The sequence below is a fragment of the Pholcus phalangioides genome, unplaced genomic scaffold (genome assembly GCF_987345545.1).
Source record: "Pholcus phalangioides strain wild (caught in Gottingen) unplaced genomic scaffold, Ppha-v1.0 ptg000017l_1, whole genome shotgun sequence".
Taxonomy (NCBI): Eukaryota; Metazoa; Arthropoda; class Arachnida; order Araneae; family Pholcidae; genus Pholcus; species Pholcus phalangioides.
Window position 1 is genome coordinate 4,711,327 of NW_028301610.1, and position 17,274 is coordinate 4,728,600.

A 17,274-nucleotide genomic window follows, 5' to 3' on the forward strand; every position below is an offset into this window, starting at 1 on the left:
GATCTGCACCTGTCATGTTCTATCCTATACATCCCATTCAAAAATTTCAAAAGTTCAATCATATCCCAGACACCTGCGCTCTTCCAATGTAAACACGTTCAAGAAATCAAGTCTCTCTTCATAGCTCAAGCTCTGTGTACCAACAAGAACCCACATAGCTCTTCTCTGTACCCCCTTTGACCAATTCTACATCCCTTTGTAGGAATGGTCTTCATAACCATGCAGCATACTCCAGGCCAGGAATAATTTATACTAATAAAGTAGAAGAATGACTTTTGGGAAACAGGAAGAGACCTTTGTTAGAATAAAACTGACCATTTTGTTTGCTTTTTTGACCACCATGGATCAATGTTCAGAAAACCTAAGCTAGCTGCTCGTCAATTAGTATTACCAAAGTGGTGATCTTTGTTACATCCAGAATAATATCACCAACTTGTAAGTGAAATATGGGTTGTTTGAACCAAAATGAGTGACCATGCACTTGTCAATGCTAAAAGTCATGCTTCATTCATTTGCTCATGCTCCAATATTATCTATGTTTTCCTGAATGCATGAAATAATTTTTAAAAAGGATACAAGTTTTTATAAATTTATGTATTCAATTGTACAAATTTACCTATATGTCCGAAATAAAAAAAAATATGCTATAAAGTTTTTATGTAAAATTTTACAGAAAACATGAACATTTTAAAATTATTTTACAAGAAAATACACATTATTCAGCATTCACAAGAGCTTATTTTTTTTATATTTAAACAATGAAATTTGGTATGAACTTTGATAGAAAATTCCTATTGCTCAATATATGTTTTACTTTTAACATTAAAAAGGACTGTCTAAACCAAGCTATATTTGCAAATCTTGAGGGAAAATGTTTCTTGTAGAATAACTTAAGCGAGAGATTTAAGGGCAATTACAAGACAGAAAAGACAAAAATAATTAATAATTATTATTCTTACCTTATTTTTGGCAAAGGTAAGTTGAACGCTCTTTTTTTCCAAATGAAACAAGCTGCCATTACAGAAAATGTTATGATTGTGATGAAAGTCAAGCCCAAGATTAGTCCTATAGATATGTTTTCATCAGGAGTATCTGTAATAAAAAAATTTATCAGCTTTATTGACAATATGTGTCGTACAAAGGAAATGTGCTCATCTATGAGAATAAAATTCTTTAAATTTTAGATATTTTAAATTTTAGCTGCTTTGTCTATTGTATTCTACCGATTTTGCCTAAAGTGACTGAAATTTTAGCTAAGGCATTAATTGTATTTATTGAGTTCATGTTATCTTGATGAACATTCATGTAATCTTCAACAATTACAACTGGAAAAATGCATGCAGATCATGTAGCATCAAGAGATATTCTGATGCCATGTACACAAAAACTGTATGGATTCACAGCATTTGGTTACCGATATATATGAGAATCATGAAATCCAACTGATCAATAATGCTCTCTTTGCTAAGTAAATGGTCATTTCTGATAGCCATGTTTTATGCTCATAATAAAACAGGTTCTGAATAAATAACATTAATATATGACTGGGATGTTTATCAAATATAAAAATTTGCCAAATACACAACCACACATTAAGTAAAAAGAATTTTTACTTGTTAATACAAAAAGTGGATAAGTTTCAGAAAATCCAGCTCTGGTGAAAGCTCTCATCTTAATCCTAAAACAAAAGAAAAAAACTACTGTTACGTATTTCTAGAAAATAAGTCACACACCTAAATGACAAGAAAAAATGGTTTTGTAGGAAGATAAGCAACTCTTTTATATATATATATACAGGATGATAAGTATCGATCGCCCAATAATTTCACACGATTCCTTGCAAAAAACTAATATCGAAAAGTGTTTTCCGTTTTATGATTCGACAAATGTTTAGTGAGTTATGATGCTTTGAATTTTTGTTATGTGCCATTTTTCTAATGATCAGTTACCTGTCAAACACTCAACTCAAGTAATATTTTCTGCCCGCAGCAGGTTGCCACTTTTTCAAAATGAACTGAAATATTCAATCCCATTAGAAGCTAAGTTAGGCCGGCCTTCTTCTTTCACGATTGGCGCCTTTTGTCACAATGTAATGTGATATTATAACCTTGTTGTCAGGGTTGGGTTTTCGACGTCAAAAATCCAAAAACAGGTTTAAGCTGTCAAAAACCATCAAAAACCTAAACAAATGGTTTTTGATAATGTTTTGAACACAATAGGTATATAACATGATGAAAAACTTACTTTTTGTATATTACACTGTTTTATTTTTAATCATTAATTTATTACAATAATTACAACAAAATATTAATTATAATTTGAAATTTTGAATTTTTCAACAAAAAGTCTAGAACATAAAATATAGTTTTGTGGTTCATTTTATCTAAGCTACTGATTACCTGTGTTCAATTTGTTTAGTGTAATAGAACTGCTTATTCAAAATATGTATGATAAGGGAATCACACAAAGCCGTCTTAACGCATGGGTCCACCCGGGCACGACCTGAGGGCCTCAAGAGAAGAGAGGCCTCATAAAAATGAGATGCGGTTGGAATTTTCTAGGATTAACCAGGTAGGGCCTCCAAAAAACCACTTGGCCCGGGGGCCCACGATACTCTTAAGACGGCCCTGGCATCACAGAGTTAGGTTTTAGACTTCAGAAACTATAAATCAGTATTAAAACAGTAAAAAACTTATTTTCAATATTTTCAAATAGGTTTTTTTAAACCTGATAGATATGGTAAATAAAAAACACTTACTTTTATGCTCATTAAAGGGTTTTATATTCAGAATTATAATTACTGAGAATCTATTTTGATACTTCAAATTTTCTGATCTACCAAAAATTTTATTCCATGTAAAAATTCTCACACAGAATCTGTTAATACACTAATTAAACACATTTATTTTCATCTAAAAATTTCTTTGAGCTCAGTGTGTATAAATTCACAGAGTTTTAAAGAGTATTTTCAACCAAAGCATAGCTGATAGGACTTGATACCAAAAGCATTTGTTTTGCACATTTAAAATTAAATACAGCTTCAACTGGAAAACCATTGCATTATAAATGCTAGTAAATATCAGTGCAGAAGTAAGAATAACTAAGTTTGACTAAGGATAAGTTACAGGAGTTTCTTAAGCTTCATGTACATGCATTGCCAAATTAAATGACATTTTAGTTCTACAATTTAGTATTTTGATCGCTAGATATAAATACTAAATATATGTATCTAGTAAATAATGTATATTTCAATGTTATGCACAATAAGAGTATCTCAGTGATTATCTAGATAATTTAATAATAACAGAAATCAACATTACATATATGATGTAATAAACTTTTTTAAACACATGTATGCTGTAAAAAGGGTACAGCAGATGGTTTATATCAAAGCACATATATAAGCAGTTGAAGAAATTTTGGAAGGTCAAGAATCATCTTGAATCAGAGAATGTCAAATCATTCCATAGTTTTTCCTTCAGTGTTTATGCTATGCTTTATTCAAATTGTATATTTTATAAGAAAAAAAAACCATATATATATTTTGTCCAAAATAATTCTGTAGAGAGTAGAAAATTATTTTAGAATAATGTTAAATATTTATTCTTTGTATAACATAGTCACTTTAAACATTACATGCAATTAATGTGTGCATTTCCAATGGGAATTTTTGTATTAAAAAGCAATATTTGAGGTTTTTAACGAGACGGTTTAAACCGTTAAAAACCTACCAACCCTGCTTGTTGTTAAGTGTAATTACTTGTTGTTGTTGCAGCTTCATCCACTATATTGGTAAATTTATCACCAGATTTGGAAAGTGTTAGCTGAATGAGATGTACTTGAAATTTTTTTAACCAAATCAACAATTTTTTGGCAAATAAAATTGTGCAAATTTGTTCTCTTTCACTATCAATTAAAAATTTTTTAGGGAAGGTACATACAGTTAGTAGTGTTTATTACGCAATCATTTTTCTATGCTGTGGTTTTAACCAGATTACATATTGATTTATAAAACAGGGCAATATTTTTTGAATCATTTTAAAATTTCATCAAAACGGTTACGTGCAAAAAACTTCAATGAAGATTGAAAAAATGGTGGCTTGATAAAGGTGACTTGTGGAAACAGTAAAATAATAACAATGATTCAATCAGAAACTTTTAATCCAACTAGTCATATTATGAATTGAAATATTCAAAATAATTAGTGATTTCAGAATTTTCCTATTGATTATTCATCAATCACATTTTCATACCGATCTCTGCATGTTGCAATGAAGATTTTTCACTTCCTTTTGACCGCAATTGATTTTTATCATGCTGAAATATTAATAAATGTTTACTTTACCTTTTCACAATAAAAATTTGGATGACTTTGAAAGTTATTCCAGCCGGCAAGAAGAATTCCTGCGTAGAATTTGATCATTTTTTCAGATGAAGGTTTATTCTGGGACGTATTTATTGGATTGGATTTCAATTTTTATGGCACAAAAAAAAATTAGGTCAAACTGCGCCAGAACAAATTACCAATCAAAAGTAATTGTTCTTGTCATGTCAGGAAAGGAGGTATATTTATAAGGGCACAGTTGCTTCAGGATGTCGCCGCCCAAGGCAATTCTAATTTTGCTGCCACTTTGAGATGCTCTTATTTGTATTTCCTTTCTTAATTTTTTTTTCAAATCCATGTCTTTACTGTCTGATGTTCCAAATATGGTTTTGAGTAGGGCCTACTGTTTCATATGCACATTCATGACATAAATGCGATGCCATAAAAATTATAAACTGTAATTGTTTATACGATCACGTTGTTTATACGACATTGTTATACATCATGACAATTTGTAACTGATCGATTTCATTCAATAGGCTTATTGTGTACAGAATTACAATCTAAAGCTGTGATGCAGTATGTAAATCTTCCAAAACTTCTGAATTGGAACTGGAAAAAAAATCTCATCTCAAAATTGTTGGCGATACTTTATTCATTTAAGGGGTGTCATGACTACCAAAGACGATTTTTCAAACATGACTTTAAAACCATGCAAATACAATGCAAACAATTTTGTATCGATAGGGTTAATTTGTTTTTTTTTCAAAATAAAAGTAAAAATTTATAAAATATAAACGTAAACAAGAAAAAACGCTTCAAACTCAATTTTCTCAAATTACAGTTTTTGAGCTCATCAGCTTAAGAAAGAAAAAAAGCCTACTACACCAAAAATTCAGAAATTTTGTAGAAATATTCATACGTCATGTTTTAGTAAGATGAACTTCGTTATCTGATCAACCATTAGAATTTTAAAGTTTGAAGAAATTTTTAAATTTCATAAATCTGAATTTAAAATTTCTTTTAAAAAATACTGGGGTTAACTTTTAAATCTGAGGTTCATTTTACTAATACATGGCGAGTAAACATATTCCAAATTTTTGGGGCAAAAATTCAGAAAAACAAAATTTCAGAATTTTTGGGGCAGCAGTATTTTTTAATCTTATGGAAGAATTCAAAAATTATAATCTTAGAAAATCATAATAATTAACAACTGCATAGAAATTTGAAAAATGCACACACGCACACAACAAGAGGGAAAAAAACTGGTCTTGCTTTCTCAATTTTTAGGGTTATATCATTGTTCAGTTAAAACAAATGCCAAGTTATACATTTGGTGTGCATTTGACAGGATTTTGAAGTGATTTCATCAATTTTTAAAGCGTTATAACTCATTAATTATGGGTCAAATAAAAAAACTGAAAACACTTTTGCATATTAGTTTTTCACAAGAAATCCCATAAGTATTGGGCGATCGATAGTTACTACCCTGTAGAATACAATTTATATTCACATTTAGGAACAAATATAACTGGAAAAATGTTTATGAGAGTATACAGTTTTATGAGACTCACCCATATTGTGTCGCAGGTCTAAGTGGTCCATTGCAATAAACATAATTTTCATTTGAGCAATTTTTTTCCAATCCTATAGTGCAATGCAAAGTATCACCTCCTACTTCTAAAGAAATTTCACAGTTCAGTGGATCATATGTATTCCCTGAAAAATATTACTTATTTTTGTAAAATATAGACATTACAAACTTACAAGAGTGTTTTCATTCACTTTAATTATGTTTCTGGTAAACAAAAACTTGATGTTTACATAATTTATGAGAAGATATTTTTCATGATTTTTCTCCCCCAGCTAATGATAATTTTCATTGATATGGATGCATACACTAACATAAAACAGCAGTGTGTAGTGTTTTATTCTTTATTTCTTAATTAAAAAATTAAGTGTTAGAGATGTTTAAAATTTTTCACTGGCATATATAAGTACAAATATACAATCACAAATATGTGTACCAAATTGGAAATGAATCAATGTTTAAATAATATTTCAAATAATATTTCTGCTAGAGCATAGTTTTTCACCTTATTCGAAAGTATAGGGGACCCCCTTCCCTAATAAATACAGCAATACCTTGGGTTTTTTTACTTTGGTTATCGTCGGTTTTGGTTTTCATTGATTTTTTGCATGAAAAATTTGTCTTGATTTTCGTTGTTGCCTCAGATTTTGTTGCCGTGCACACGTGACCTCACTGCTAATTTCCATTCTACTGCTCAGTGTGGCATTGTTTCTCGTTGTGTGAGCATCACCCACGCATCCAGCCAAACAATTCCATGAGACCCAAGAAAGTTTCCAGAGCCAGCATTTTAACAGGCTTTGAGATTTTATTTTTAGTAGCACCCAGAGGGGCATTTATGGTCTTGCCACCCTTCTCCAACTCTAGTCTAATTTTCTTGACTACTCTTTAATCAAAGAAGGCTAGAAACACGATCGAGTTGTAGAAGGAAATCACTGAAAAATATGAGAACAGCATTAAGGTTGCTGAAATCAGCCGCATGTATGGAAAGTCGCCATCCATGATAAGTTCCATTGTGGTGAAAAAGGAAGCAATAAAGGAGGCTAATGTAGCGAAAGGCGTGAATCTGCTAACGAAACAGAGATTGAAACAGAGGCTAGTTCAAAAAATTCAAGAGGTGCACTCTAGCATACGCAGTGTTACTAGGCATGGCGAAGGTACGAGTTCTGACAAGTCTGGGGCCGAAAAATTAATGATAATCTCTTACCCCACTTTAGGCAAATCTTAAATAGGCAGTAGAGACAGACATCTTTGGATGTCTTTCTCGTGTGACATGGGTTCACTGAGTCTGAAGCTGGTCCTAGTGTCAAAAGACCAAGAAGGGAAGTGAGCCCAGATACTTCTTCGATACCTAATGTCCTTATGGAAGGGGATCGCTATATTTACTCTCTATAAAATTAGTTTTTTGGTATTATTTTGGAGTGTCTAGAATGAATTAATTGGATTTACATTGATTCATATGGAAGCAATTGTCTCAATTTTCGTCGGTTTCAGATTTCACCGATTGTTTTTTGGCAAATTACTGAGGAAAAAACCAAAGTATCACTGTATTCACTTGTGGTGTGGAACCTCAAGATGGCAATATTTTGGGCTGACGTTTGTAAGCAATTCATTCTAACCAGTTTGAAACCATTTTATGACACAGGCAATATGAATTTCAAGAAAAAGTTTTATCGCTCCACTCTAATCACATGCTAACATAAAACAGTCATGTTGTGAGCAGAATTTTCTCACCAATCATCAGCACTACTCTCACTCGAGTTCGATTAACTCATATCCAATTCAGAATTTTTTTCCCGATACAAAAAAAAGGAGCGTGTTTTTTCAGAGCACACATTTTTTTAGTGCAAGACTTTAGCATCAAACTGAAGAGTCTGGATATTCTAGGAGATTATCTTTTCTATTGTATGAATCGGACACAGAAATGGGCTGACCAAATCACAAACGAATGGGTGAACACCCATGAGCTTAACTAGGTTGTGTCAACACTAGCTTTAGTAAACTAAAGCTGGTGTTGGTTGCGTACATTAATGTCAAATAAAAACATCTTCAGTATCTCTCATCTTCTTGCAGATTCCCATTTATCCAATTTTGAAGCTGTTCGATTTAGCCTTTAATCAGTTTGTCTTTTTATAGCATTCCTTGGTGTTTTTAAAAACTCATCTTCAAATTTTGGGTAGAACCTGGAACTAATCAAACAATTTTTTATAGAAACCTATGGGAAATCATGTTTCACTTACAAAGATTCCAGCTAATGTACATGATTCTGGAACGAATCATATTCGTTAGCCGAGGTATCACTGTATTAATAAATTTAATTTAATACTACTATACAGATAACAGTAATGAGAGAATATGTTATTAAGATCAAGGCATTAAGATAAAGGAAACATTGGAGGGGGCTGAAAGCTGCTGGTCATCCCGTATATATGGGACTCAAGAGTGAGGTTCCCATCAAGAGAGGGAAGGTGCGTTGCATTGTTTTTTCAGAAATTATTGGGGGGGGGGGCTCAGCCCCTTACAAAATTTATTGGGGGAGGGGCTCAAATGGCCTCAGCCACTAGGTTCTGGTGCCTATGATTCAGATACCATCACAGTCCTTAGGATAGATTTGAACACTTTTTGTCTTACTGACATGGTGTTTGTACTTCCAAAAAAAAGTTATCAATAAAATTGTTTTGACACATATAGTAAAAAAATTTTCATTGGACCATTGAGAATTTTCTCAATGATTGCAAAACACAGCCAACTAGAGTTATTTTGATTTGAAATATTTGATACATTCTACACAGTATTGCTAGCTTTTTTATTTCAAATACAGTGATCTCTCACTTATACACCCTGACACTAATGCATTTCTCTCAATTTTAAGATTATTTTCTGAACTCCCAGTCAAAGATATAGGATAATAATGCTATTCACTTATATGCATAGGCGCCAGAACCTATAGGGGCTGAGGCCATTTGAGCCCCAAAATCATAGCCAAATATCATAATGACTTGTTACTATACCTAATAAATACTTCACTAATCAAAAGAAATTTCTATCCCGAACTCAAAAGTATCTATCGTGTACCCAATTTTTAAAAAGGTGATAAAAACCTTTTAGCAAATTATAGACCTATTTCAGCACTTCTGGTTTTTTCACAAATAGTTGCGAAAAGTATGAAAACAAAATTGATTAGTTACTTGAAACGTATAAACGTCTTCGCTGAGAATCAGTACGATTTTCAAACAGGAAAAAGCACTGAAATTGAATGAATACCTAAACCAGAGCTTTAACAACAATAATTATTCAATATCAGTTTTTATTGACTTAAAAAGAGCTTTTGATAATGTAGACTCAACTCTGTTATTACATAAGCTGGAGAGAGCTGGAATTCATGGTGAACTATTGCAGTGGTTTGAGATGTACTATTATGGACAAATACAGGCAGTCTATATAGAAAATGAAAAAAAGTGATCACCTTGAAATAAAAAAAGGAATATCTCAGGGAGCAGTACTCGGCACCACTCTTTTTCGGATATATATAAATGAATTTTGCCTTCTAAAATTGCATGGTAGAATAGTGTCTTTCGCAGATGACACTGTATTATATGTTGAAGGCACTGGTGTATGCAAAGGGGGGGGTTGGGGTTCTAATCCTTCCTCAAGCCGAGATTATAGTGTTACTTTGCAGGAAAAACGTAAACCCCCCCCCCCCCTGAGAAGAAGAAAAAAATTGAACCCTCCTAAGAAAATTCTGCATACGCCTATGGTTGAAGGTTAAAATATTTCTCATTTGATAACGAAAGTTGAAGATGACCTTAGACAGATTAACACGTGGCTAGCAAAAAATGAATTACTTCCAAACACAGAGAAAACAAAATTCATACGTCTAAAAATTAGAGATCAGAGATTAGAGATTAGAGATTAGAAAACCAGAGACTCCAATATCACTAAAATTGTATGTTTGTAAATACCCCTCCCAAATCTGTTCTTGTAGTCACATAGAAAGAGTAAGAGAATGTAACTACTTAGGTGCAGTTATACAAGATGATCTAAAATGGAATAGCCATTCTAACACACGATGTCCGTAATATGATAAGAAAACAAATTGAAGCTTTATATAGATTAAGAAACATTGTAAGTGCGAAACTCCTTAAAACAGTTTTCTGTGCTTGAATCAAGAGTAACTTATGCTATTACAGTGTGGGGAGGTGCTTACCACGATAATATCAAGAACTTAATTAACATCTATAATCACATAAAACGTATGGTAGTAACATTTAATAATCCAGATCTACTAAAATCAGAAATTTTAATCCTTGATCTAAGGCAAATTTATGTGTATAAAATTATAATTTTCATGACTAAAAACCATAATTTATTTCTCAAAACTAACAACAATAGAACCTCAAATAGATACAACTTCTTTTATTCAACTCCAAAAGCAAATAAATACCTTGTTCAAAAAAGTATAAATTACCTAGGACCAACCATTTGTAACAAATTTGGAAAAAATTGTCAAACCTTAGAACAAATAAACATCTCAAGAAAGAAATCTTCATATTTTCAAATTCTATAACAAATTTTGAAAAGTTTATTGAAAATATAAATAGGTAACCAAGGTAAAATTTGAAATATCTATTATAAAAAAAAAGTAAAAAAAGAGAGAAAAAGAAATAAATCAAGAGCATGGCGTTTATTACATATAGAATTTTTTTTAAGCTCTAGGATGGACCAAATGGGTCCCTAAGAGCTGTATAGTGTATGTTTTGTCTTTTGTTCTGTTGTCTTTATTTTTTTTGTATATTATTTGTATTCTGTATTCATGTATTTGTGTGTGCTGTTTTGCAATAATATATATATATATACTGCAAAAAAATGGTAAAGATTTTGCATATGTTGGACTGCTATATCCAATAGTTACAGGTGAAATAGACAACTTCAGTGATGTCAAAGCTTCATGCAGAGACTTCCTGCTATAGAGGGTGTTAGCTGAGTCCCCTCCCCCACAATAATTTCTGAAAAAAAATGCAATATACCCAGGGCCGTCTTAAGAGCATCATGGGCCTCCGGGCCGAGTGATTTTTCTGAGGCTCTACCTGACAAATTTTCGAAAATTTCAACCAGTTCTAATTTCTCTGAGGCCCCTGGGCCGTGTCGGGTGGGCCCATGTGTTAAGGCGGCACTAAATATACCCTCTCTTTCCTGCATACACACTTGAGTTCCATATATACAAGACAACCAACAACTTCCAACACCCCCTAATGTTTTCTTCATGTTGGTGCTTCTGCTTATATGCCACACTCATTTATACATTCCTTTTCCTTGTTCCCTTGCATCGACACACAAGTGAGAGATTAATAACATGATACTCTCTGCAGAAAACAAATGAAACTAATAACCTGTAATTTGTACATACTTAGCAGAGGATTCCAGTTATTTGGGGTAGCTTGATATACATCAGAATCATTATACCAGAAGTGAGACCATACAGGCATTTTGACAGTTAAAGGTAGTGATCCTTGCTCTGGTTCACCTAAATAGAAATATCAACTTAAAAATAACTTGATCACTATGTACATAAGTTATAGTGATGTGACATATCCATATGCATTATTATGATATACAGTGAAACACCTATGTAATGATAATCAAGGAACCAACATTCCCTGTTGGTTCTCCTCTCCTCTATAGCTTAGTTATCTCCTCTGTAGCTTAGTGGTCCGAGCACTCGTCCGGCAATCGAGGGACCCGGGTTCGACTCCCGGTAGAGGCAGAGATGAGTTTTTTCCTTCCTTAAAAAATTAACATCTCTAATAATAAATATCTTCACAACATCCAGTCTTCTGTATATCTTGAAATTGTTTTATGTTTACATTGGATGAACGCAGGTGTCGAGGAGATATGATCGAAGTGTTCAAAATTTTCAATGGGATGGATAGGATGGACCATGAACTTTTAGTACACCGCCAATCGACTGCTTTTACAAGGGGACACCAGTATCGATTGGTGAGGGACAATGCAAGGTTATGGTGTCGCAGGGAATTTTTCTCTAATAGGGTTGTTAATAAATGGAATAGCTTACCCCCGGAGGTAGTAAATTGTAACACAATTGACACGTTTAAAAAGAAATACGATAAACATGTTGGGGTAAATCGAGAAACTATCCCTACTTAGAATAAGACAACCATAAGTATTCTTTATGGGCATTGTATAATATTTTATCATGTGTATATATTGTTTGTAATTTGTGTTAATTGCATTTTTAATTCGGTTGCTGTATTTTTGAAACATATGACATCCATATTTTTATGGGCATCTTTTTCTCAGCCACCTCGTTGGGCATTTTGCCTGTTGTGGCGTTGTATTTGTATTTGTATTAACGTCAAACTCAAACAAATGACAACCTTCAAGTCCAAATAGCCAATTGTTATCATTAGATCCCGGGATTATATGCATATTTTAGTTTTTTTTAGCATTAATGCATATAAATGCATAAAATTTTCAGAATAAATACATATTTTTGAAGGTTTATTTAAGCTCAATCACTTTTTTTTACAAATTTTTAAATAAATATTGTGCATGATATTTTCATAACATCAGTTTTTTTCCTCAGGTAGAATTTAATGAATTGTAATAGCGATGTTTATAATGCAGTATTTTCCAAATATCAACCATTTTATTATAATGCTATTTCTAGAGATACGTCAAAAGTGTTCAATTTTTTTTAGAAATAGCACCAAAATTCTTTTGTTAGCAGTATTTCATTACTGAGCAGCTACAACAAACAAGGAATAAAAAGATACCAAAATATAAAATATGTAGAACTTATTTGCATATGTAGTGGTTACATATGTGGGGATATTTTTTTGTAAATAAATATGTACTGAGAAATAAAAATTATGTATTTCAAAAACTTTTTTTTGCATGGTGATTTTTTAATGCATATTTTCTCATTTTTGGTGCATATTTCAGAATTTTTAGTGCATATTTTGGCATTTTTAAGTGTATATTTGCATGTTTTTAGAGCATATTTTGCCAAACAAAAAAGAAATCAGAAGGGCCACTGTCTCCCAGAGGTTGAAAATAACTGTGATATAGGATATTGTTATATAAGGATTTTCGATATATATAGGTTTAAAAGATAATTAATTATTCCTATCGCACAGACATATATATATAGAATATATTCATAAACTTTTCAATTGGGGGAATTAGCTTCAATTTAGTGTCAATCAGTCTCTTTCTGTGCAAAAAAGTAAAAAATATATGTTCCCTTCTATATATTTTTCAACAGGTACACATTTACTCATTTTTATAGACATTTAGTGAATTGTAATTTGTATTTACAGTTTATCAGTTGTATTTTGTACATTGATATGTTGATGACTGTTATATATATATGATTGTTTATACTGTAATTTGTATTTACAGTTTATCTCAGTTGTATTTTCACTGAAGTTACAATTGTGCACAATTTTATGCTTGTAATTTACTCATGAATCCCTTCCAAGTGAAAATATAATAAGCTTATGTATACCAATATTCAGAGCCGCAACTAGTGGGGAGCAGGCACATTTGGTGCAATGAGTTCCGGACCAGTGGGGATGAAAATTTCACCCCTTAACCTCTCCTTCAACATTACAAGGGGGTGTTAAAATGTGTGCTTTTGCTCTGGGGCCAACCAAGCATCTATAGTTGTGGCCAGGAACGTCATTTCAACTTTTCCCGGGGGGCAAAGAACATGTACTCAATGTATGTATGTATGTATATATTTTTTTTGCTTTTTCACTTTTTATCAATAAACTCGATCAGGGTATCGATGGGATTACTAGCAAATTCGCAGATTATGTGAAGCTAATGGGGATAATAGGAAATCAAAACGATAGGGAGTGAGGGCGCGGTAGCCCGGTCGATAAGATACTCGCCTAAAGTACCAAAGGATGTTTAGAGGTGTCGCGAGTTCGATACCCGGTTCGTCCTTGTCAGAAAAACTTTCCTGACACAGGGGTACAACAAAAAAAAACGGCGACTTGACTGCAGCAAAAAATTGCTACCGCAAGGTGTCCCCCATCGAGGGGTTAGCGCACCAACCTCTCGACGAGTATAAAAAACAAGCCTGCCGTTCGGAATCGGCAATAAATTGTAGGTCCCGGTCTAATTAGCCCTCGTGTGCAGAAAATGACCGTGGTGTGACAAAAATGATCAAACGATAGGGAGTTGCTCCAGACCAACTTAAACAGGATTGCAGCACGGGCAAATGAATGGAGCATGATGTTTAGCATTGATAAGTGCATGGTCACTCATTTTGGTTCAAACAACCCACGGTTCTCTTACGAGTTGAATGGTGTCACTATCCCGGATGTAACTAGGGTCCCCGATTTGGGAATTCTCATTGACGAGCGACCTTAGGTTTTCTGAACATTGCTCAGCGGTGGTCAAAAAAGCAAATAGAATGCTTGGTCTCATTTTCAAAAAGGTCTCTTCACATTCTTCTAAAGTCATTCTTCCACTTTTTCGAGGCTCTGGAGACCATACCTACAGAGGGACATAGACTTGGTTGAAGGGGTGCAGAGAAGAGCTACACGTGTCCTTATTGGCACACGGGGCTTGAGTTATGAAGAGAGACTTCATTTTTTGAATATGTTTACATTGGATGATTGCAGGTGTTGAAGAGATATGATCGAATTGTTCAAAATTTTCAATGGGAGGGATAGGATGGACCATGAACTTTTAGTACACTGCCAATCGACTGTTTTTACAAGGGGACACCAGTATCGATTGGTGAGGGACAATGCAAGGCTATGGTGTTGCAGGGAATTTTTCTCTAATAGGGTTGTTAATAAATGGAGTAGCTTACCCCCCGAGGTAGTAAATTGTAACACAATTGACACGTATATCGTATTTCTTTTTAAAGAAATACGATAAACATGTTGGGGTAAATCGAGAAGCTATCCCTACTTAGAATAAGACAACCATAAGTATAATATTTTATCATGTGTATATATTGTTTACAATTTTTGTTAATTGCATTTTTAATTGGGTTGCTATATTTTTGAAATATATAACAACCATGTTTTTATGGCCATCTTTTTCTCAGCCACCTCATTGGGCATTTTGCCTGTTGTGGCATTGTATTTGTATATATATATTTGTATATGTATACCATTTTTAGTGTATTTTCAAAAGTCGGGGGGGGCGTTCCCCCCTGGCTTTTGAAATTTTTATTTTATATTTCCCCTGACCCCCCCAAATAACAGCGCTGGGTGCAGCCCAGGCTATATATTATTTTCACATCAGAGTTCATCTTCATGACATATCTCAATAAAATTTTTGAAATGTTGTAGAAGAATTTATTTTATTTAAATGATAAAAGAGAGAGCTTTTCATTAATAAATGTGAGTGTTAATAAAATAAAATTACATAGAAAATATCAAGTTTTTTTATGCAGCAAAAAGCTCAAACCTATCTTTTCAGGTTGTGCTACAATTATTGTATAATACAAAATATTGCCCATCTCTGTAGAAAACATTGTTTTTGGCCAAGACACTACAACCTCATCTTTCAATGCCTTTGCTTTCCATAGGCTTGTGTTTTCAGGAAAAGGTGGAACTGCAAAAAAAAAAAGATATAATTAAAAAAACTACAGTTTCAAACAGTACAGGCATTTAATAGATTTTGGTTAAACTTTCCATAACATATACATGTATAATGAATAGCCTCCCTACCCCACTGGAAAGGGGGTAGGAAGGCAACAGGGCACTAGCGATGAACCCTTTTACTTATTTATTTTATTTTTTTATGCTATAAATTTACTATAAAAGAGCTAGTCAAAAATCCTGACCTAACTCCAGAATGTGGGAACCATAGTTTAATCTCCAAACATCTCATAATGAAATTTGAAAAGTCTTATCGCACTAGAGCAGTTTTTCTGTCTAAACTATTCTGCAGAAAGATGGGGTGGGGGGCGCTATAGTGTCCGAGTATCCAGGTTGTATGAGGGTGAACATTATAGTGCTCCATAACCTAAAAACTTTGAAAACTACTGCACTAGAGTATTAAAAAGGGATTAAATAACTATTTGCTCATCTAATATCTTGTATGAATGAATGTGAATTTTTTTGTGTTAGATAATTCAGTCTATATTCTCATATTCTAGTGTGGTGAAGTCTATGATCACACACACACACATATGTAAAATAATTTAAGCAAATCAGTCAGCAGCTGATTTCATTGTAATTATACTTCAATGAATAATATTCTCTCAGGCTAAGAGGCTATTGTAATTTTCAGTATTAACTCAATGGTTTCACCAAAAGGATTACATTATTTATAGTTTTTTTAAAGTAGGAAAGAAAGAACTGTATATAAATTGCCATAAGAATTTTCACATATTTGTAACTATTCATCCTATTTATTTCTGAAGGTGGAATACTTATTTTTATGATATTATAGATGTGATCCACAAAAGAAAAAAAATCAGTCACAAATCTCATATCTCTAGTTTAGCTTATCTCTATCCAGCTTCACCCTACAAGGTGACCCCTTTCACATTTCTGATAAAATGTTTTTCATTTGCATATTTTTTTTCCAAAAAAAAATATACAGTGAAACCAGTATAAAACGGAATGTCAAGAGACTGACTGAATCCAGATAGGTTTCCATTTTATAAAGAAACATACAAAAATATAATGCAATGATTTATTTCTATCATTTTGGGTGAAACTTAAATTTTAAGAATATCACCCTAAATACTATAAACAAACGATAACCACTACACAAGGATAACTACTATAAGCCACTACTGATTGTGCTATTGGCAGAGTAATTTGATGAAAGAGGCAAACAATTTTTTTTGCTTCTATGAACCCCATTTTTATGTTCAAATTCAATACACATTTCTTGGAGCTGGTGGTCATCTCTACACTGAATGAAGACCTCTGCAGTAGCCAAAACATGGCATCGCTAAATTGTGAACAATAATTCAATCTCCCTCATCTAGTTCTCTCTGGAACTAGTTTAAATGGAAATAATCAACATTTTCCAAGGGAAAGGGGTGTTTTCTAACAAAAGAAACGCCAAACTAAATATTGAATAGGGAAATTTGCTTCCACCCATGCCCAACCCCTTACTTCTAGAACCAGCTCAGATAGATAACAAGCATTCGTCATTTTTCCAAGAAGTGAAAAAGTTTCCTAACAAAACTGGGATCAGTAAAACTTAACTTCCATAGAAAGGACAAAAACTTGCTTTTGGCCAACAATTCTTTCCATTTCAGCAGCTTTTTCTAGCCGAAAATTGATGAAATATGCCTTCCGTTTCTGTGTTTGACAGTTTACACCCTAAAGAGGTTTCCCTTGATTAGAAAATCATT

The 17,274-nt window shown here is 32.9% G+C and overlaps 1 protein-coding gene across 2 annotated transcripts in view; it reads right to left on the reverse strand.

The window, feature by feature from the left end:
• LOC149072130 (phosphatidylinositol phosphatase PTPRQ-like) overlaps positions 1-17,274 on the reverse strand; it is a 76,952-nt gene that overhangs the window by 22,252 nt on the left and 37,426 nt on the right. For both annotated transcript variants that reach the window (XM_089247425.1, XM_089247426.1), the window contains exons 10-14: positions 15,366-15,512; positions 11,320-11,436; positions 5,899-6,043; positions 1,614-1,678; positions 960-1,092 (exon numbers count right to left, since the gene is read on the reverse strand). In XM_089247425.1, the coding sequence (XP_089103551.1) occupies positions 960-1,092; positions 1,614-1,678; positions 5,899-6,043; positions 11,320-11,436; positions 15,366-15,512 (607 nt within the window). The remainder of the gene's footprint in view (positions 1-959; positions 1,093-1,613; positions 1,679-5,898; positions 6,044-11,319; positions 11,437-15,365; positions 15,513-17,274) is intronic.